The sequence below is a fragment of the Protopterus annectens genome, chromosome 1.part0 (genome assembly GCF_019279795.1).
Source record: "Protopterus annectens isolate FY-2018-M chromosome 1.part0, PAN1.0, whole genome shotgun sequence".
NCBI lineage: Eukaryota > Metazoa > Chordata > Ceratodontiformes > Protopteridae > Protopterus > Protopterus annectens.
In genome coordinates, this window is record NC_056725.1 from 839,060,443 (window position 1) to 839,081,931 (window position 21,489).

At 42.7% G+C, this 21,489-nt stretch overlaps 1 protein-coding gene across 1 annotated transcript in view; it reads right to left on the bottom strand.

The window, feature by feature from the left end:
* TMEM209 (transmembrane protein 209) overlaps positions 1-21,489 on the bottom strand; it is a 439,863-nt gene that overhangs the window by 163,020 nt on the left and 255,354 nt on the right. Inside the window, 2 exon segments of the mRNA XM_044063801.1 lie at positions 3,264-3,281; positions 13,617-13,717. Coding sequence (XP_043919736.1) covers positions 3,264-3,281; positions 13,617-13,717 — 119 coding nt within the window.

Consider the following 21,489-nt stretch of genomic DNA (forward strand, 5'->3'; position numbering starts at 1 on the left):
AGATTCCTCAGCATCTGAATCCTCATAAGGCGAGTAAGCCCCTTCCTGGTGGTCTGACAACTCAAATCCATCCGTGGAAACATCTGAGGAGTGTGGGTCAGAGGGGTCAGTCCTGGGCCTTTTGTCTGGAGGAGGTTGAGAGGGGCCCTGTCTGGGTGAGGTTGTGAACCCCTAATTAAGGAAATAAGGTCCTCAGCAAGGCTGAGGATCTGTGAACTAGAGGAAGGCCTCTGTGAGGTAGATTTTGTAGGCAAAGCTTTAGAAAGTTTGGCAGCTTTAGCCCTTGAAAAGGCCTTAATGGACATGGAAGCAGGGGGCCTAGCTGCCCCACGTGCAGGAGTAGAAATGTCCAAAGGTATGGTGTCGGACATTTCCTGAACACTGGTTTCGGTAGGAAGCTCTGAAGCTGACTCAGCCGGGGCCTCCCGGGCCTCGGTGGTCGGAAGTATGGTTTCGGAAGAAGGAATCTGAGGACTCGGTTTTGGCCGAAACAGAGGCACTCGCGATAGGCCTAGCCGTGGTTTCAGCCGAAACCACGGGCCGCGAGTGCCGGTCCTTTTCCTTGCGTTTTTTGACCATATGCGAAGTCGGAGTCTCCAACGGCATTTTATAAGCAAAAGCGGCTCCAAAAAATTCCTCTGCAAACTCCGACCGACGTCTAAGAGTTTGTCGGTTGAAGGAAGCACAGGCTAAACAGGCTGATACGTCGTGGTCTGGGCCTAAGCAAGGAAGGCAGTAGGAATGGAAATCCTTATGAGGTATTTGTTTCCCACAAGTTAAACAATTATTTACTTTGTCTGACATCGGCTGAGGCAAGAAAGAGTCCCCAACGGGGTACTTAGCTTTTTTCGAAGTCTTCGGCTGAATTCACTGGATCTGACCGACCGGCACTTGCGAACAGCTTCTGCTTCGGGCACCGCGCGGCAAGAAAGACAGAGGAAAATGGCGTCGGCTGATGCTTTTATACCCCAGACGCTCTGACGTCGGGGAAAGTGCGACATCAGCCAAGGCCAGACCCAGACTTTGGAATCCGGCCGACCGAAGGGCTGCCTGAGGCAGGACAACCCATATGTTATGACTGCAGATGCATCCTTGAAGGACATTCAGTCTAAGGTCCTTAATCCCAGTCATTTCACCATGCAAGAATGAGAAAGCACATTCATTTTTCTTTTGCCATGTTTTGTTAACTAGGCTTTTTTTCATTGCATTGCCTAAATTTTTTAAAACCGAGAGAGAAGGGAGAATGAAAAAAATAGCAGCTGTTTACAATCTTCATTACACATAAATAACGGCAAAACCATTACTTTACAGCATGCAAAGAAAACTGTACACCACAAAAATAGTGCTAAGAAAAAAATCTTTACTTACTGTTAACTTTCTTCCTTTTACCCTCACCCCAAAGCATATTTTGAACATTAATGACATGAAATAGGGCATATGTTTTACAGTCCCCCCACAAGTCCAACAAATTCGGAAAAAGTCCAATATTTCTAGATTTTCTTGTTATGGTGTATTTCAAGTACAGAAGAGCAGGCTAGCACGTACGGTTGATGCACGGATAAACCAACCTTGAATACTACAAACAAAATCCAGCACCCTGAGTGTGTATAGCAAAAAAACGTATTTATTGTAAGCCAAACCGGTTTCAGCAGTTAGCTTTCTTCAGTGGTATGGTCAGAATGATTAGACAGTCCTTATTTATACATTATTCAAATGAAGCATATGACATCATTTCCTGTTTAGATTGATATTACACTAAGACGTTAGTCTAATACATGATCAAAAAATATACATAAAATAAAATAAAACCGTGGAAAAAATGTAATTTATAATATATCATCATAATGAGAAACCCACAAATATTCCAAAATTATACTAGTAATAGCAGCTTAAATGATAATGATAAATATTATCAGACCAGTGGAAATTATTAGAAAATGGAATTTGAAACAAGAAATGTTTATAACCATGGTAGAAAATGTGAACAAATAGTTTATAACTTATCATTGAGGCCGGGTGGAAACAAACCACCCAATTTGATTACCCATTTAGTTTCTTTGCTGTTTAACAGTTTATGCCATCCAGTTTTGAATGCTCTGTGACCAACAATCTTATCAATACAAATGAAAGAGAACTGAGCTGTCTTGTGTACAACAGTATGTTTATACAAGGCGTTAGTAGTCCTGGCATTTCTAATGTCACCTAAATGCTCAGAAATACGAATACGCAACTGTCTAGAAGTTTGACCAATATAGAACAGGTAGGATATTTAACATTAATCATTTTGCAAATTGCAGCACGGACTGGGTGATCTATTTGGCCACATGTACATGTCGGGCATTCTATATTGGTCAAACTTCTAGACAGTTGCGTATTCGTATTTCTGAGCATTTAGGTGACATTAGAAATGCCAGGACTACTAACGCCTTGTATAAACATACTGTTGTACACAAGACAGCTCAGTTCTCTTTCATTTGTATTGATAAGATTGTTGGTCACAGAGCATTCAAAACTGGATGGCATAAACTGTTAAACAGCAAAGAAACTAAATGGATAATCAAATTGGGTGGTTTGTTTCCACCCGGCCTCAATGATAAGTTATAAACTATTTGTTCACATTTTCTACCATGGTTATAAACATTTCTTGTTTCAAATTCCATTTTCTAATAATTTCCACTGGTCTGATATATTTATCATTTAAGATGCTATTAATAGTACAATTCTGGAATATTTGTGGGTTTCTCATTATGATGATATATTATAAATTACATTTTTTCCACTGTTTTATTTTAATTTTATGTATATTTTTTGGTCATGTATTAGACTAATGTCTTAGTGTAATATCAATCTAAACAGGAAATGATGTCATATGCTTCATCTGAATAATGTATAAATAAGGACTGTCTAATCATTCTGACCATACCACTGAAGAAAGCTAACTGCTGAAACCGGTTTGGTTTACAATAAATCTGTTTTTTTGCTATACACACTCCGGGTGCTGGATTCTGGTGCATTTCATACATATAATTATTGCATTGTAAACCCACATTAAGTTACTGGATTTATTACTGTTCATCTCCATCTCCCAAATCCTGTCTCTGCTTCATTTCCAACGTACTTTCAATTCTTCTAATCAGCTCTCATGCTCTCTTCTTTCACCCCAACATTTTCCTTTGAAACACTGGAAAAGTTTCACAGCTACAGTCTTCTCTGTGGTCTTTATTACCAGAAGAGCAAGCAGCAGAATCTGTTTCATAGCTCACTTTTTGCTGGACAAACTTCTGTATTTCCTCCTTAGTGTGTACTTCATCAAAAAATGACTTTGCCACCCCAGGGAAGAATACTTTGAAGACAGCTGGGTACAGAAGTTTGAATCTCACGCCTGTGTCGACATTCCCTGAGCAGTAGAATAAATTTGTTTCTCTTCTACATGGTTTACAATAAGTAATTACTCTCCACAAAACTCTCCTGTCTCCCACTTTTAGTACTTTGTCCTTCTGCCACAGTTTTGTCAAAATCAACTCCTCCTGCTGGCAGGACTGCATCTTTACTATTAAAGGTCTAAGGTTGCTGTCTCAGCCAGGTTTGGAGCATATACACAATGTGCCTTTTCAACTAACTGCTGTGGAATACCAGTCAAGTTGCTTATTTGCACTTTCATAAAATTAATGCAGTCTGTTCCATCCAGCTTCTCTGGTATAGCTGAAAATCATCAAGTTTTCCCTATGTGATCTGTCCTCTAACTCTACTATTTTTTTAAACATCTCTTCCTGAGCAGTCTCCTATTCAGACAACCTTTCCTTCATTTCGACTTCTGATTTTTGCAGCTTTCTCACCATATCTGAATAACTTTTTGCAACTTCTTCCATTTTTCCAGGTTTTTATTGTTTGTGTTGAAATACTCCATCACTGTTTCATTTAGTTTAACCAGGTTTCTGTGCAGTTGTCTTGTATCTTCCTGTAGGTTACTGGCATTCATGTCCGGAGGTTGCATTGCTTTTTTCCGAACAGCGGCATAACTTTCCCCAGAGTTTTGACCTCAGTATTTGTAGCAGAGTTTTTCCAGGTCCTCTATTTCTTTTTTTCTTGGCATTCAAGCAGTACATTTACTAGCCATTTACTGAAATGTACCCATAAACACAAATGCACTGGCCCTTCTCTGCTGAGTTTCTGTTTTCACACTAGGAAAGCTAGAATTAAGCTGTTACTCAATGTGCAGCATCTTGGAGGCCCTTTATCACTGAATTGTTAAGCTAGAAATGTAGATAAGTTGCAAATCTATTTTTACTAAACTTGATATACTTCTATTAGATATTTAGTGATGATCTTAAGAATAAACTGCATTATAAAGTGTATTTGCATTTTTCTAATGGATGATAGCAGTAGTTTGACTGATAAAGTTTACTACTTTGTTAAAGTCTTCCGATAAAATATTATGAATTCTTTAGTTCTGGGGAGCCATGACTTCCTGAGTACTTTCTTATATCTTTTAATAAATTATATTTAATCTGCCAATGACTGAAGTTTATTTTATTATGATTAAACCTTAGCACGTTAAACCTCTAAGGGAGAATTTCAAATCTCACTGTTATCAACTGGGAGGTTCTGAGAATGCAGCCATGGAAACCTCCTTAAGAGAGTACCAATGGCCATAGCCCTGGAAAATAATCAGTCATACACATACTGCAAACAATTAGTAGTGACCTGTGCAATAAATTTTTTTCTCACAAGAAGAAACTGCAGATAAAACATTCCTCATACTGTCACATTTTGTCCAAACTAACATACGAGCTTGACAATTCAAAATTTTGAAAATAAAAGTTGAAGTATACACTTTTCTTCACCATACTTATCAATATTTTTTATCAGAAAGAGCAAGATTGCAACTAAGTGCTTAGCAGCAGCAGTGGGATCAACTAAGGTTATAGCCCTTGAGTAAGGCTTGGGAATAATTTATAAAAAAATTTAAAGACTAAGGAACTTTATATATCCCTTCTGCCTTATGGGGGCAAGCTGGCTGACTTATCAGGAAAATTGCAGGTAGTAACACACATCCTGTAAAGTGAGCACTACAGGAGGAATGGGTGTGGGTTATGGAAAATTCTTATGTAACAACTCAAAATTTTCTGAGGGACTGGGAAACATCAATGTTCTCCCACTGAAAACACTAGCACGTCCTAGCAATGATCGGGGAGAGAAAGAAAACCCCACAGGGAGAATCAAACCCTGCTCTCATCAGATTCAGGATCAGAAATCTGGGAAAAAATGTAACCATCCCCTGCCATCTTTCAGTTCAGATTCAGACTCTTGAATCTCTTAAGGAAGAGAGGAATATAAACTACTTTACAAGAAGGATTAACAGCCTGAATGATACCTTCAGCCAGACCAAGTAAACTACTCCTATCCAAAGAACTTTGAGAAGCAGTATATACATGCTTGTTTTGTAGCCAGACGTGTTAGTAATGGCAACAGCTGCTTCCCCAAGGATGGAAACAGCATTCTGGCATACCAGAAAACCTTCGCTGTTCCCTCTCTCAAGATTGACAAAAGTGGCTCTCCCTTCCCCACTGAGGGGACCCCAACAGCTGCAGAGGATGTGGCTAACTCTCAGACCACAGTGGCTGTAGAGATTTAAGTAAATGATGTGTGGTCTGAGGTGCAACAAATGGCCACAGTAGTCTCTCCCAACTATGGCTGAGGCAAATTGCTAGCCTACTGTGGTGGCAAAGTCTGTTTGTTTAATTTTTTGTTTTGTGGATGGAAGGAGGACCAACCATGGGAACGGTAGTCTGTTTTATGGGAGGGTGGCCTAATGGTTAAGGTGTTTGCCTTGCAAACACAAGGTGCAGGGTTTGAGTCTCACAAGGGACAATTGGCTAGGCTTAAAATGGCTCGCAAGGGCAGTTAGCTTAGTACTAACCTATGAACCTATGAACAAAAATAGTGCCTTTTTCCTGGAAAAGACTTGCTGCAACTGCTGGCAAACACCAACAGTCCACAAAAGTTATTTTTTGACTAAAAAAATACAGTAAAAAGTATTTTAAAAAATATGCCAGCCTTACAAAAGAAAAGTTTTGAGCTACTCTGCACTACTTTTAAACTGACACAAAGAATGACTGTGCTGCTTAAAAGGATGTTATAGTCTACAGACAGTCCATTAAAACACAACACTCCTAAAATAACTTTCCTGAAGAGGAAAGCAATAAGTCATCATCAAAATTAAGAAAATGGAAGTCTTCCCCAAAGGGAACTTATCTGCCCAGCAAAGTAAAGCACAAGACAACTGCCTATCCTTAAAGGTCTCAGAGGAGCATAATCAGCAGCAGTAAAACTCCTCAGGGCTTTGTGCCCAAATTTGTCTTTTAGTCAGCTCTGCTCAAGCTGCTTAACAGTCTGGACATGTGGAAGGTGCCCTGAAGCTTTGTAAGCTGGCCAGCTGTTATATCTTTGGCAAGATACAACCCATACAGCTAAGGCTACTACAACAGTGATCAATATTGATCATCATCAATGCTATTTCTATGGGAACCTCAACCTATTAGCATCACTACCTTTTACTGGCGGTTAGACTACCTTTGGTGTTCACAGGGGGAACAAATTTGCTGAAGAAAAAGCCTCTCAAATTTTCTCAAACACTAAGTAAAACCCATTTTTTTCGGATATATTACTATATCAACTCTCCCTGAACCAAGATCTCAAGATTTTGTCTGAAAATTCTATTACACACCATGGAAAATGTGCTTGGAATAACTACAACAGCCAATAAAAAGTATCAAAACATCAGTGCATGCAAGTGTGTCGAGCACTTAGTATTGCTGCCTCATAGTGGCCAGTCCTCTGGTTTGGTTCCCAGTTGGAGTGTCTACTTTGTGTAGTCACCACAGCATCTCTGTGCTTCGGTGAATTTACCATGGGCCCTTGCCTCCATCCTCAAAGACATATGAATATTGAACTGGTGCTCTTTTGACTTGTCCATGCGTGTGGTTTCAGGGTGCATATGTTTTCTTGTGATGGACTGGCATCCCTTCCAGGATTAGTTCTTCCCCTTACGCAGTCTATCATGAGAGGTTCCAGCTTCCCAAAATTCTGTGTAGGATAAAACTGGTATTCATAAAATGAATAAATGCTACGGAAAGAAAAGGCAGTTTTGTGAAATATCCAAGACAACAGCAAATCTTCAAGAAGTCACCGTTCGCAGTAGATCATAATCTTTGTGTCTCCTCATCAGTTGAGTTACTTGGGACCATTTTTTCTTCTACAGCTGCTTTCTTCTCTGCAAAGACCAACACTATTCTCACATTTACTACAGCAGGGAATACCAAAACCCAGACAGACAAGGCTTGCTTGGTGCCAGGCAGACACAAATAACAGATTAGTTAAATAAAAACATAAATAAATAAATAAAAAGATAATTATAACATCTCAATCACATGTAATTGATGCTGTTGACTAAAATAAGCCAACAGTCTCAGTAACACAAAGTGTGTTTCAGTCTTCTAGTGAATGATCAGATTAGAAACCTCTTCCACTTCTGTAGTTATGATGTTTGTCTGGTGACAGCATAACTTCATTACTTCCTCCACAGAGGGCTGGGTTTGGCATAATGGTTAAGGTCTTCACATCACAGACAGAGGGACCAAGGTTTGATTCTGACATCAGATTATTGGCTAGGCTTAAAATGGTTATTCAAGGCAGCTAGCCTAGTATTCATCTAAAAGCAATAATTATATTGCAGTCTTGCCCAGTTATGGTGTGTTGAAAGGATGGAGGAAAAGTTGAAGAGAAAGATTAACTCTGAAAAGAAAAAGAACAAAACAATCTCTCTCTCTGGATGACACAGGAAGGACAGGATGGGAGATCACTGAAATGGCACTGAGAGCGCAGCAGGAAGGTGGGGGGGGGGGTCACCCTCTCTCAGGGTTCCTTTTCACATAAATCCATTTGAGCAACTCTGCAAAAAGTACAGTTTTGTACCTACCATAAATGTAGATGTCCGAGAGGTATGCATCTGCAGTCCTAACAAATGGGTTGTCCTGCCTCAGGCAGCCCTTCGGTCGGCTGGATTCCAAAGTCTGGGTCTGGCCTCGGCTGATGTCGCACTTCACCCGACGTCATAGCTGCTGTCAATTGGGTATAAAGGCATCAGCCGACGCCATTTTCCTCAGTGTTTCTTGCCCCAGATGCCAGGTGCCCTCTAGGAAGGCTAAATTTGGATAAATGCAAATGATTCCAAACAGTAGAGTGTAAACAAAAATAAACATGTATGTACATATATACAAACAAATACACCATAATAGGATTCCCACAGCTAGCTACAAGATGGGCAAATACCCTAGGAGTACCACAGAGGGGAAGGAGGGTGGGTAATCCTGACTGCAGATGCATACCTCTCGGACATCTACATTTATGGTAGGTACAAAACTGTACTAGGTCCTTCAAGGATGCATCTGCAGTCCTAACAAATGGGTAGAATACCATAGCCAAACTGGGGGAGGAGGCACTAAGAAGATTATGGTATAGTTAAGATCCCTTGCAAAACAGCAGTGGCAAAACCTGCTCGGGATCTGGAGTATAAAGGCAGATTATAATGCTTGGCAAATGTATGCACGGAGCTCCAAGTAGCAGCCTCTAAAATGTCTTTGGTAGCCACTCCTCGTAAGAAAGCTGTAGTAGTGGCTGTAGCCCTTGTGGAGTGAGGCCTGATGTTGTCTGGAGTTGTCTTTCCATGAAAAGAGTAACAGAATCTAATGCAATTTCCTATCCATTTTGAGATTGTCTGATTTGAAATTGCTTTTCCTTCCATTCTTGCTGCATATGCTACCAGGAGCTGGTCAGTTTTTCTATTGTTATTGGTTCTGTCCAGGTAGTAGCGCAATTGTCTGTGTACATCCAAGGTATGCAGTAGTCTTTCCCCCCTGTTCTGTGGGTTGGGAAAGAAAGTTGGCTGGTGGATTGCTTGGTTCAATGATACCCTGGAGACCACCTTTGGCATAAAAGTAGGGTTAGTTCTCAAGGACACTCTATCCTGATGGAAGATAAGGAAGGGCTGTACTGCCATTAATGCCTGTAATTCAGAAACCCTTCTCGCTGAAGTGATTGCAAGCAGGAAAGCAGTTTTCCAAGATAAGAACTGCAATTCTGCTGTTGCTGCTGGTTCAAAAGGGGGAAGTGTTAACTTTTCTAGCACAAAGTTCAGGTCCCATGTAGGCAAAGGTGGCTTACTTGGAGGCTTTACATTTTTAATTCCTCTCAGAAACTGCCTGAGTAGAGGATGAGAGAAGACTGGAGGATCCATGTTATATTCTGCTGAAATTGCTGATGCATGAATCTTGATGGAAGAGTAAGACAGGCCATTGTGGAAGAGTTCTGCTAAATATTCCAGGATGTTAGCTATGTTTGCCAATGATACATTTTCTCCTTTTGCTGCACTCCAAATGAGGTATCTTTTCCATTTTGCTGAATAAGTCTTCCTTGTGGAGGGTCTGCGAGCCTCCAGGATAATGTCTTTAACCCTCTGAGATAATTCTGGGTTATTTTGTTTTATGTAAGATTCCAAGCAGCTAGCTGCAGTGTTTTCAAGTTTGGATGCAGGATCTTGAAGTTGTTCTGTGTTAGCAGCAAAGGAACTAGAGGTAGAGGCCATGCGTGTGCCCGAGACATACTCCTCAGAAGCGGGTACCAATGCTGCCTCGGCCAGTCTGGAGCTATCAGTATGATCCTTGGTTGATCTTCAGTAGCACTTTGTGCATCAAAGGAAGAGGTGGGAATGCATATGCTGTTAGGCGTTTCCAACTGAAGGATAGGGAGTCCACCTTCCAAGCAAGTGGGTGGTATGTCCTTGTGCAGAATTTCCTCAATTGGTGGTTGTGTGGGGATGCGAAAAGGTCCATCTCTGGTAGCCCCCATTTCTTTGTAATGGATTTGAAGATGTCTGAATGCAGCATCCATTCGTGGGCATCCGTGGTAGTTCTGCTTAAGGTGTCTGCTAGTATATTTTCTTTTCCTGGCACAAATATGGCCTGGAGCTGGATGTTGAGGTTCAGGGCCACATTCCACAGGTCCATTGCCATCCGGCATAGAGGATATGAATGTGTGCCTCCCTGCTTGTTGATATACCACATAACTGTGGTGTTGTCCATCCTTATCAGCAAATGACCTTGTTGAAGAAACGGTTTGAATGTCTGAATTGCCTGTTTCACTGCCAGCATCTCTTTTTGATTTATGTGTAGGTTCAGCTGGTCTTGTGTCCATAGGCCTTGTATACACTTGTCCACCATGTGTGCCCCCCAACCGAGGTCCGAGGCATCCGTGGTGATAGTCTGGTTTGGGTGAGGGCTGTGGAAAGGCAGTCCTTTGTTCAACTGACAGGCCTGTGCCCACCACAGGAATTCTTGCTTCAGGCATGAAATTATTGGAATTTGGGTTTCTAGGCTGTGCTTGTGCTGAGACCATAAATTCCTTAGGTACCATTGCAACTTCCTCATATGTAGTCTGGCATGTGGGATCAATATTATGCAGGATGCCATGTACCCCAGGGCTTGCAGGACTTTTCTTGCTGTAAGCTGGTTCTGCGTTGTTAATGCCATGAAGTAGAGTGGTAGTTGTTTTTGCTTTTCTGCTGTGAGAAATGCCATTTGATTTGATGTGTCCAGTTCCGCACCCAAGAATGTAATCCTTTGGGATGGTACCAGTCTTGACTTTTTTATGTTGACTGTGTATCCCAGGGCTTGCAGTAGGTGAATAACCTTTTCCAAATCTTTTGTTAATTTGATTTTGTTGTCCGCTTGTATCAGGCAATCGTCCAGGTATGGATAAATTTGAATTCCCTGTAGCCTGCAATGAGCAATTACTGATGCCAGACATTTCGTGAATACTCTGGGCGCAGTAGATAAGCCAAAGGGCAATGCTGAGAATTGATAATGCTCTGATCCTGCAAGAAATCTGAGGTATCTTCTGCAATCTGGTCGTATAGGGACGTGCAGGTATGCCTCCTTGAGATCTAGAGTCACCAGCCAAGACTCCTTGCCCAGCATGGGAAGAAGCTGCTGTAGGGTCAGCATTTTGAATTTTGGAACAATGAGATATGTGTTCAGAGCAGACAGGTCGAGAATAGGTCTCCATTGGTTTTCTTTTCCTGGCACCAGGAAAAGTCTGGAATAACATCCTTGCCCTTGTTCCATAGACGGTACCTTTTCTATAGCTCTCATCCTTAGTAAGTGGTTGATTTGTCCTAGAGCGTTTGTTTTTTGGTTTGGTGGTAGGTTTGGCATTCCTCTCTTCCTTGGTAGAGTATGGAAGTGAAACCTGTAACCTTTGTCTATTGTCTGTAAAATCCATTTGTCTCTTGTAATGTAATGCCAGTTTACTGAAAATAAGGCTAGCTTTCCGCCTAAGGGTGCTTCCAGTTGTTCCCTGGTAGGCGGTATCAGAGCCAAGTCACTGTGACTTTCCTGTGGAAGTGGTAGTAGCTGGATCTGTGGCAGTACCCCTCTGGTTGTTAGGCTGCCACTGACGTCCCCTGTAGGCACCTCCGGATTGACCTCTGCCTCTTGGGCGCCTATTTCTGCCTCTCTGTGTTCTGGTGGTGTCTGGAAAGGACCAATTCTTCGAAGGCCAATTTCTACTAAACCTAGGAGGCTGGACCTGCAAGAAATCCTTGACTGTTTGGACAGATTTTGCTTTTTCTTCCACCTTCTTTAACACTTGCTGTGCAGGGGAGCCAAACAAACTGAGTTTCTCCATGGGAGCATCTAGGAGCTTTGACTTTACATGGTCTGGTAAGGATTGCTCTTTTAACCATGCATGACTTCTGATCACTGTACCAGTCATAGCTGATCTAAAGGAAGCCTCCAGTGCATCATAGCCGCATTTTAAGGAATGATTACTTTTTTACCCCATCTCTCTAATGCTCTAGATTCTCTTTCAGAGGGGAGGGGTTTTTTGGTGGTTGCTACAGCTTTGGGGCCCTGAGAAATAGTTTCAGGATCTGCAATAGGAGCCTTATACAAGTGATAATGTGTGTCCGGGACCCTGTAGTATCTGTCAGGCTTAGCAGGGGCCGGGGGAAGAGAGTCAGGGGCAGTACAAGCATCATTAAATGCATCATCCACAACTGTTAGTACTGGAGGAATGGCTAAAGGCCTATGCTGTGGCAAATGTAGAAAGGTCCTTAGCCGTTTCCTAGAATCTGAAAAATCCTGGCCCTGCCATTGAAATTGTTCTCTCATAGCATGCAAGGTTTCCCCAAAAGAAAATTCCTCAGGAGGAGAGGCAGAAGGGATGGAGTCTTCTGCGTCAGAGTCCTCATATGGAGAATAAGGGCCTTCTGGAGGATTTGAGTTTTCTGAGTCATCAGAGGAATAATCCATTGAAACTGGCTCAGGGGGCTCTGCTCTAGGCCTCTTCTCTGGAGGGGGATGAGAGGCCCTGTCAGGGTGAGGTTGGGATCCCCTGATCAAAGAAATGAGATCCTCTGCTAGGCTGAGCATTTGGGAACTAGAGCTAGGCCTGTGTGAGGGGGTTTTAGTAGGCAAGGCTTTAGAAGATTTAGCTGCTTTAGCCCTAGAGAAAGCCTTGATAGACATGGATGCAGGGGGCCTAGCAGCTCCACGTGCAGGAGTAGATATGTCTAAGGGGATAGTATCTGATAAATCCTGGGTGCCTGCTACAGCAGGAGAAATTTCAGTAGCAGATTCGGCCATGCTGTGTGAGGCCTCGGCTGTCGGAGGTATGCTTTCGGCCGAAGGAAGAACCGAGGACAATGTTTCAGCCGAAACCGAGACACTTGCGGTTGGCTTAGCCGTGGTTTCGGCCGAAACAGCGGACCGCGAGTGTCTGTCCTTTTCCTTATGCTTTTTAGCTAATTGTGAAGTTGGCGTCTCCGACGGCATTTTGTAAGCAAAAGCGGGACCAAAAAACTCCTCCGCAAACTCCGACCGACGTCTAAGTGTCCGTCGGTTGAAGGAAGCACAGGCCAGACAAGCTGCTACGTCGTGGTCTGGGCCTAAGCAAGGAAGGCAGTAAGAGTGGAAATCCTTATGAGGTATTTGTTTCCCACAAGTTAAACAATTATTTACTTTTTCTGACATCGGCTGAGGCAAGAAAGAGTCCCCAACGGGGTACTTAGCTTTTTAGAAGTCTTCGGTAGTAGAAATCTCTGGATCTGACCGACCGGCACTTGCGAACAGCTTCTGCTTCGGGCACCGCACGGCAAGAAAGACTGAGGAAAATGGCGTCAGCTGATGCCTTTATACCCAACTGACAGCAGCTATGACATCGGGTGAAGTGCGACATCAGCCAAGGCCAGACCCAGACTTTGGAATCCGGCCGACCGAAGGGCTGCCTGAGGCAGGACAACCCATTTGTTAGGACTGCAGATGCATCCTTGAAGGACATCACAGTTTACAGTTATGTACAAGTTTGCATGCCCCTATGCAATGTTCTGTCACATTATTCATTTTTGTCAATAATACATAATGAATCCCCAAATAACTTTATCCAAGACTGCAAAATGCTTGGAGCATCAAATACTAGACAATTCTTAATGCAGTTACCGCCACTTAAGAAAACATTCGGCAAGTCAATGGTGTTCTTGTAGAACTGCTGTGGTCCAGTACACACCTCCTATCTGCAGATCTGGACAGCCCAGTCTCCTCAGCTGTGTATTAACTGAATCAATCTCTTGAACCAAAGACACAAGGATGGTTTCGCTAATCCACTAATGCAAAAAAGGAAACAAAACAGACAGGAAGAACATGTAAGAAAAAGCAAGTATGTGAAAACGGAAATGTATTTCTGCAACCTAAATCTACAAAGCACCATAAGGAAAAGTATTTGCACATATTGACTTGATATTTACAAGGAAAAAAAAATCTAAATAAAAAAAAAAAGTAAACTGCCCATCATTTACCCTATTCTGTGCTCCTGCCATATGCTATTTCAGGAGTTAAAAGGCATTTATCAGAGTACACTGTTTAAAGGAGGGTGTGACAAGTCAAAGACTCAACTTTACCATTCAAGTCATACCGCTATGGTTTCTGGTGTTACAGTCAAACCTACTATGCAGAAAATCAATGTGCACAATACTGGGTCTTTCTTTTTTCATTCCAAAAACCTTAAACAACTCTTCAAACAAAAAAACGGCATATAATCAACATAGATTTTCCAAAATTGACATTATCAATGTCTTTATCCTTGAATCAAAGCTAAAATAAAAACAAACAGTCCGAACTATATACCACCTAATTTATTATCTACTATGAAAATTATTTACAGGTTATATACCCATTTTCGTTTGATAAGTCTTGATTATTTTTTCTTCTTTTCCTACCTTTCTTGCTTAGGTATGTATGTCCTCTATCTACTTCAGTTACCTTACCCTCTTAACCACCTTCTTCACAGTACAGCATCCATGGCAACAGATAATGCTGCCCATTTCCAAACCCTTGTTATTTCTACTCTTCCTCCAATTTTACTCACAGTTCTTCAGATAAATCTTCCAACTCCACTAACCTAGACTATTTCTGCAACTTCCATTTCCTAGTAATAACCTTCATGACATACAGTATGGTCTAACCATCCAAGATGCTTCTTGCTCAATATTAATGGAAAGTAATTCTATAGTCCAAGAAAAGACATGGGAATGCTAGCCTACACTCCTTATGCATTACCTGACTTAGAAACCTCAAAAGTCTGTATATAACACCACCTATAAAACCTAAGACACAGTGGTCCCAGTCTCTTTTCACCTCCTATTCACATCTCCAGCCATTTAAAAATACCACTTCAAAAAATCCTCCCCATTTTCACCGGGGTATAAAATATCTGTGGAAATATTTTCAACTGCTTTATTAATGGTCCCCCATACTTTCCTCCACATCTCTGTTTTTATATTGCAATAAAAGTTGCTCCACTTCTCCTCACAGACCAAGCTAAAACCTTAACTATTGCTACCAATCCTTTATTTTTCAGTTGCCCCTCTCACATTTCTAAAATTACCTGTATATCCCTGGCTAGAACCTTTTCATACATTGCATTCCTTGTGCCACAAAGATGCTCCCTAATGTCAATAAAATGGACATTTACTGTGACAGGAGGACCCCCAAGCCTGCATTCTTTTCAAAGTTTTGGTTATGCAGTAAGGACTGCTGACTGTTTACATTTAGGATGATCAAACAGCATTCAGTGGTTAAGTAACATGCCAAGAACTATACACTACATGACTAGACATTGTAACACTAAAGTCAAAGTCTTCCAAGTTGAAGAATGATGTTAGTAAACCCGAAGACCCCTTCCCTTATCTATTCAACCTTGAGCCGCCTTTCCAAACTGGGCAACTACTCCTTCATTCCCTCTACAAAGTGCATACTTTTACACTTCTTCATTAGATGCCATCACATATCCAACCCACCTGCAAGTTATAGGACAGACTGTAATTCAATGGACCCTACATTTGATAAAAACTCAAAATGTACTTTTCTATCAATGAAACTTGCCTTCCAACAATAGTCTTCTGATTCTAAATCAGACTGGTCATGGTAATGGATGATCGGTACACCACAGCTGATATTGTCACCTAACCACTGACGACCTCCTCTGCAAGTTAGTCATCCACTTCAGCTCACTGTTCTGGACCCTCTTCAGTCTTCTTAAAATTTACCTAATTATTTCCTGTGAAGTCCAGGCATACCAGATCCATAGGACGCCTTTTGGTCACCTCAAACTAGACTGTCAAAGAAATGGTGAAAAAGACTCAGTAGACCTTTTGTGTGTGAAGTATTGTTCGCCATCAACAAGAAAATTAGCACTCAACACCACTTTGCCCAGAAGAATCTTTTCAATAATATTCCCTGGGACAATCCATAAGACCATCTATCATGTTTGCAAATATTTAGCTCCTTCCTGCAAGCAACCACAACTGCATTCCTGTCTGGCAGCAAGCTTACTTGCCAAAAGGAAGAGTACAGCTTCAGTTATTGATTATCAAATCCTGCTAACAAATAGCAAAGTCACACTATTTTTCATCACCTGTTCATTTTAATGAATATCAATTACTTTTCTTGTAAAGTTTTTTTTATCTTGACAGGAAAAAAAAGAAGTTGTGTACTCACCATAATTTTCCATCTGAGTATTTGACTTCATTTGATCAACCTGTGGGAATCTGCTCCGGATCGGATCCGAGATGGCAGCTTCACCAGCATCTGATCCGAGCTCCAAGCTCCTCCCTTTACCCATAATACCCCTCCATCTCCTTCCTACCCCCCAGATCTAGTTTGCTGAGGCTTGCCGACCATCGTGGTCTCAGACCTACAAGTGTGGTAATTTTTTCAGTGATTGTTTGGGAGTTTGTGTCTGTTGTGAAGTGTTAGATAGGTTTTCTTCCCTAGCCTTTACCTCCCCTTTCGCTGTTGTCGTGTTTGAAAAAAAAAAGTTATTTGAGTCTGTGTAGTGCTTTCCTCCACCTCCCCCTCCTTGTTAGTTAGCTTGGGTGTAAGTGTGTGCGGTTAGCGAGTTAGGGCCTTTTTAGGGAGTGCACAGAGTGTGGCCACAAGTTGTCCCCAGCTGATGACCACACTCCGTGCGTGGTTTGTTTGGGGGTCTCCCATCTTGCTACCTCCTGCACTACTTGTGCAAGATTTAACCCCAGGGCCCTGAAAGACTGTAGCGCTAAATTAGTTTTAAAGGGACTTCTCCCTGCTACGGAGGCGGCTGTCTCTGCTTCTACTATGGTCACAGCTGTGACTGCATCTTCTTCTTCTGCTACTGTTTCAACCTCTTGCCAATTGGGCGAGTAGAGCCGAGGGGAACCTAGGCCTGGACATAGCCGGTTGCTTTTTAAGAGGACCCAACAGATCCAATCAGTCTGGAGATCTCTTCCTCCCTTTGTTCTTGTCTTTCCTGTGCTCCCTTTCCACAGGCCAATTGGCAAGAGGTTGAAACAGTAGCAGAAGAAGAAGATGCAGTCACAGCTGTGACCATAGTAGAAGCAAAGACAGCCGCCTCCGTAGCAGGGAGAAGTCCCTTTAAAACTAATTTAGCCCTACAGTCTTTCAGGGCCCTGGGGTTAAATCTTACACAAGTAGTGCAGGAGGTAGCAAGATGGGAGACTCCTTTAGAGACATCATGGAACTCCTGCGGCAGTGGGGGGGGGGGTTGGTCAGCCCCCAAACCTCCCTTGGATGAGTCTGTGTTTCTGGAGGCCTTCGGCACGGGCCCGTCTAACACCCGAGTGCCCCCCCCCAGTGGATCCCTTGGTGGATCTTATTGCCACCAGGACATGGAAGGAACTGGACATCATGGAGCCAATCCCAAAGCATCCCAACAATATTTGGAGTCCTCCTGCAGACAGACTTTGTTGGAACAAGGGGTCCCCAGTAGATGCTATGGTGGTAGTGGCCGCCACCAAGAAAGAACTAGCTCAGGAAAGTTCTACGGTCCATCCCCCCAACCGTGAGTCCAGGTTGATGGATCATCTAGAAAAGTGGACGTATGCTTCAGCCACCTTTTCCATACGTGCTGAATTACTTGGCCCACATCCCTTGACTGCAGCACGACCTGGTCAAGGAGCTAACAGTCGCCACCAGAGTCCATATCACAGGAGGATAAGCGCATATTCTCCACGCAAATAGCCACTCTCAAAGCGGCTTCTAATATGTCAATGCGCCTCCTTTTGCATACCACCGAAGGAATGACAATGACGACCGGGTCCGGCATGGCCATGAGGAGACACGCCTGGCTCAGGCTATGTCAGTTCACGGAACCCTTTAAGGAGTCCTTCATAAATGCCCCTTATGATGGTTCTTCCTTGTTTGGGAAGACAGTTCGCGAGACAGTCAAGAGTGAAAAGGATGGGAAGACACCGTCTGCCATCGGGATCCGCTTCTCTAACCCTCAAAGATCCTTTTGCATGAAATCAGCGAGGGCAAAAGAAGATGTGGTTCTGGAAGACTCAGTATTCCTGGGACACTCAGGACTCATCTTCCCCCAGAGGCAGAGGGGGATGAGACAGACACCGCCCCAGACGCGGGTGGGGTGCCAGAAATTTTGGGTCTCAAGAACCTTTCTTGGATAGGCCCAAGCAGCAGCCCTGAGGGGTTGCCCGACTGCTCTGGAGGCAGTCAGGGGTCATCTTTCGCTGCACCTGACAGCATGGGAGTTCGTGTCAGACCGTTGGGTGCTGCAAATCATACCTACAGGTTATACCATCCCCATTATGGTTCCTCCCACTCCCCCAAAACACCTCCCGGTTGTACCATCCATGCAAAGGGAGGCAGCAGCACTTGAAATAGAAAAGGTGCTAAGGAAACGAGTCGTCCAGCCCATCTCCCCCTGAGATCAGTCCAATCTGGCATCTATTCCAGATTCTTTTTGGTGCCAAAAAAGACTGGGACCCAAGGCCTATTCTGGATCTTTCCACCCTAAACCTGTCAGATGCCAAAGAGAAGTTCCAGATGGTCACTTTACAATCCATCCTGACTTACCTGCAGGAGAATGACTGGATGCACTCAATAGATCTCCAGTATGCATAAGAGCATATAAAGATGCACAGACGCTAGGAGGTTCCTCTGCTTTCAGCTATGGGCCAATCATTGTCAGTTTCGAGCTCTACCTTTTGGTCTAACCACAGCCCCAGGGTTTTCAAGGTCATGGCAGTAGTAGCGGCTTACCTGAGGCTTCATGGGTACATGTCTATCTGTACGTGGACGATTGGCTCTTTGCTGCTCACCCAAGCGTCTACTTTGTCAGGCCAGAGACCATTTCCTGAAATTGTCAGACTTTTTGGGAATTACAATCAATATATCAAAGTCTTCTCTAAACCCAGTTCAGGTCTTAGACTACATTGGAGTAAGCATGGATACTTTGCAAACCAAGGTTCAACTTCCTTCAGCTGAGGTGGTATTACGAGCCCTAGGTTCCATGTCATACACCATTACTCTTCTTCCCTGTGCTTGTCTGCATATGCGGGTACTACAGTGGATATTAGTGGTCCAACGGTCATTGTTAGATCTGCCATTGACTCATCCTATTCATATAAGCAACGCTTGCAGGAAGTCCCTCCTCTGGTGGATACACTCCTCGGAACTAGTAGAGGGACGAACATTGATTGCAGCTCCTCCCAAGTCACGGTGACCATGGATGCCTCCCAACTAGGGGGGGGGGCACTGCTCAAGCAGGACAGTCCAAGGCACGTGGTCCGTAAATGAGACCAAGTTGCATATCAATGTTCTAGAGATGAGCGCGGTCTTGTTAGCGTTGCAGGCCCTTCATGCCTTTCTTCCTCTGGGAACCACTGCAGTTCAGACGGACATGTCAGTGGTCTGGTACATCAACCAGCAGGGAGGGACCAGATCTTACCCCACTTTGTTGCGACACCATAAGAATGGGAATGGGCAATCTCCACCAACCGTTTTCTGGTAGCGACGCACATTCCGGGTCGATCCACCATACTGGCGGACAAACTGAGCAGGACTATCCTGATTCCTTATGAGTGGTCTCTGAATCCTTCTGTAGCGAAGCAGATCTTCCTCAAGTGAAGTTGGCCTTGCTGCGATCTCTTCGCATCTCCTTCCAAAGCGAAGTGCAGAGAGTTCTTTGCTTTGATCCCCCTGCAGGGGGAATACCCCAGGGACGTTCTGGTCTATGCTTGGCCTGCCGGTCTTCTTTATGCTTACCCCCCACTACCTCTCATACCAAAATTCCCCCAAAAGGCTCGCAGGCTGAGGAGCAAAGTAATCTTCATTGCTCAGAGTTCTTCACTTTCATCCCCCTGCAACAGGAATCCCCCAGGGACGCTCTGTTCCATGCTTGGCCTCCCGGTCTTCTTTATGCTTACCCCCCACTACCTCTCATACCAAAATCCCTCCAGAAGGCAAACAGGCTGAGGAGCAAAGTAATCCTCATTACTCCATTCTGGCCTTGCCAATTCTGGTTTCCCTTCCTTTGGTCTCATCTGATAGTTCCTCCATGGTTCTTGGATCTGGTACTGGATGTCATCTCACATCCTTCGAAGGTCCCTCATCCAGACCTGGTCAGTCTGAAGCTTACAGCTTGGTTGCTCCAGTTCCATTGATTGCTATGACTCCCGGTCTATCTTCTCCAGTCAATACTATTCTGGTGGCAGCTCATAAATAGTCCACCAGAAAACTATACTGTAGCAAATAGAAGAGTTTTTCCATCTGGGCTTTTCAAAGGGATCTGGATGCTTTGGCAGGAGTATTGTGAAAAATCTAAAAGGTCAAAAGCAGGCATATTGAAGGTTAAGAGTATGTCATTGACTGCACGGAGTAAGCAAACACAGTGATCAAAAGTTATGTGGTAAAGAAAGAGTCCTTATATACATATATATATATATATATATATATATATATATATATATATATGGACTTGTATCCAATTTTCTCATTCTACCTAGCAATAAGTATTCAAAGTATTCAGGTGTGTCTTACTGCTTACTGGGAACTACTGGATTGGTATATGCAAATCCTTTATTGTCTATTGGTGCACCTAGTCAACTTAGTGGCAGTATTATCTAAGCATATATAAGCTCACAGTTTACTTTGTTCGGCGAGACTCCCTATATTGATTTTGGGTCTCCCACACATTGTTAATAAAAGTGTCTACAAAAGAGAAACCTTGTGCCGAGTTTTCTTTGACTTGCAATTGACTATTTGAATAACTGCATTACCAGTTGACATTTCTTAACAGTTTGGCGCTGTGACTTGGATCAGAATTCTGGGGATAAGCAGATGGCTGAAGTCTCATTAATGGGCCCACAGACTTGTTTTCTGTCTTTTGGGACCTCAGACATTTACAAGTGTCTGATATACATTATACGTCTTCCTTTTTTTCAATCTTTCATGAAACTTTCAAAAAGGTAAGTGGCATGATTTGTTACTGAATGAGTGGGGGGGGGGGGCTAAACGATAATCTTCTAGTTCGGTGTAAAAAAAAAAAACAAAAACACAGAGGTTTTTCTTTTAATATGTGTTTTACAAAGTTTCATGAAAAAGCCGTTTGTATCTGAATCATTGGGTTACTCTCACCAAGAATGATGGGAAATTATGCTACCCAGCTAATAGCAGTTTTGACAAAGATGTACTGGCTAATTTACAAAAAAAATTAAAAGAAAAAGGGTACCACTGAGATGTTGGGCAGCTTTTAATGATTGGCAAGTGGAATCAAAAGATAGGGACAAAGACTGATTTCATATATGTATTTCATAAATTTAGGTATTTCTTTAAATGAAGAATTGTTAATTATTCTACTTAAATCTTGCGAATATGACAGAATACTCTAAAGTTAGCCAGTCCTGTTGTAGAATTTTGTATTTTTTTTGTATTTCTTGCATACCTAAAACTTTTAGTTCTTTGATATATTGGAGCCAATAAAAATCCTTTCTGTTCCCAGGAATCAACAATTTCTCTATATATTTTATGTGGAAAATTCTTTGCGACTATAAATGGTGTTAAAAGATCAAACCATCTATATTTG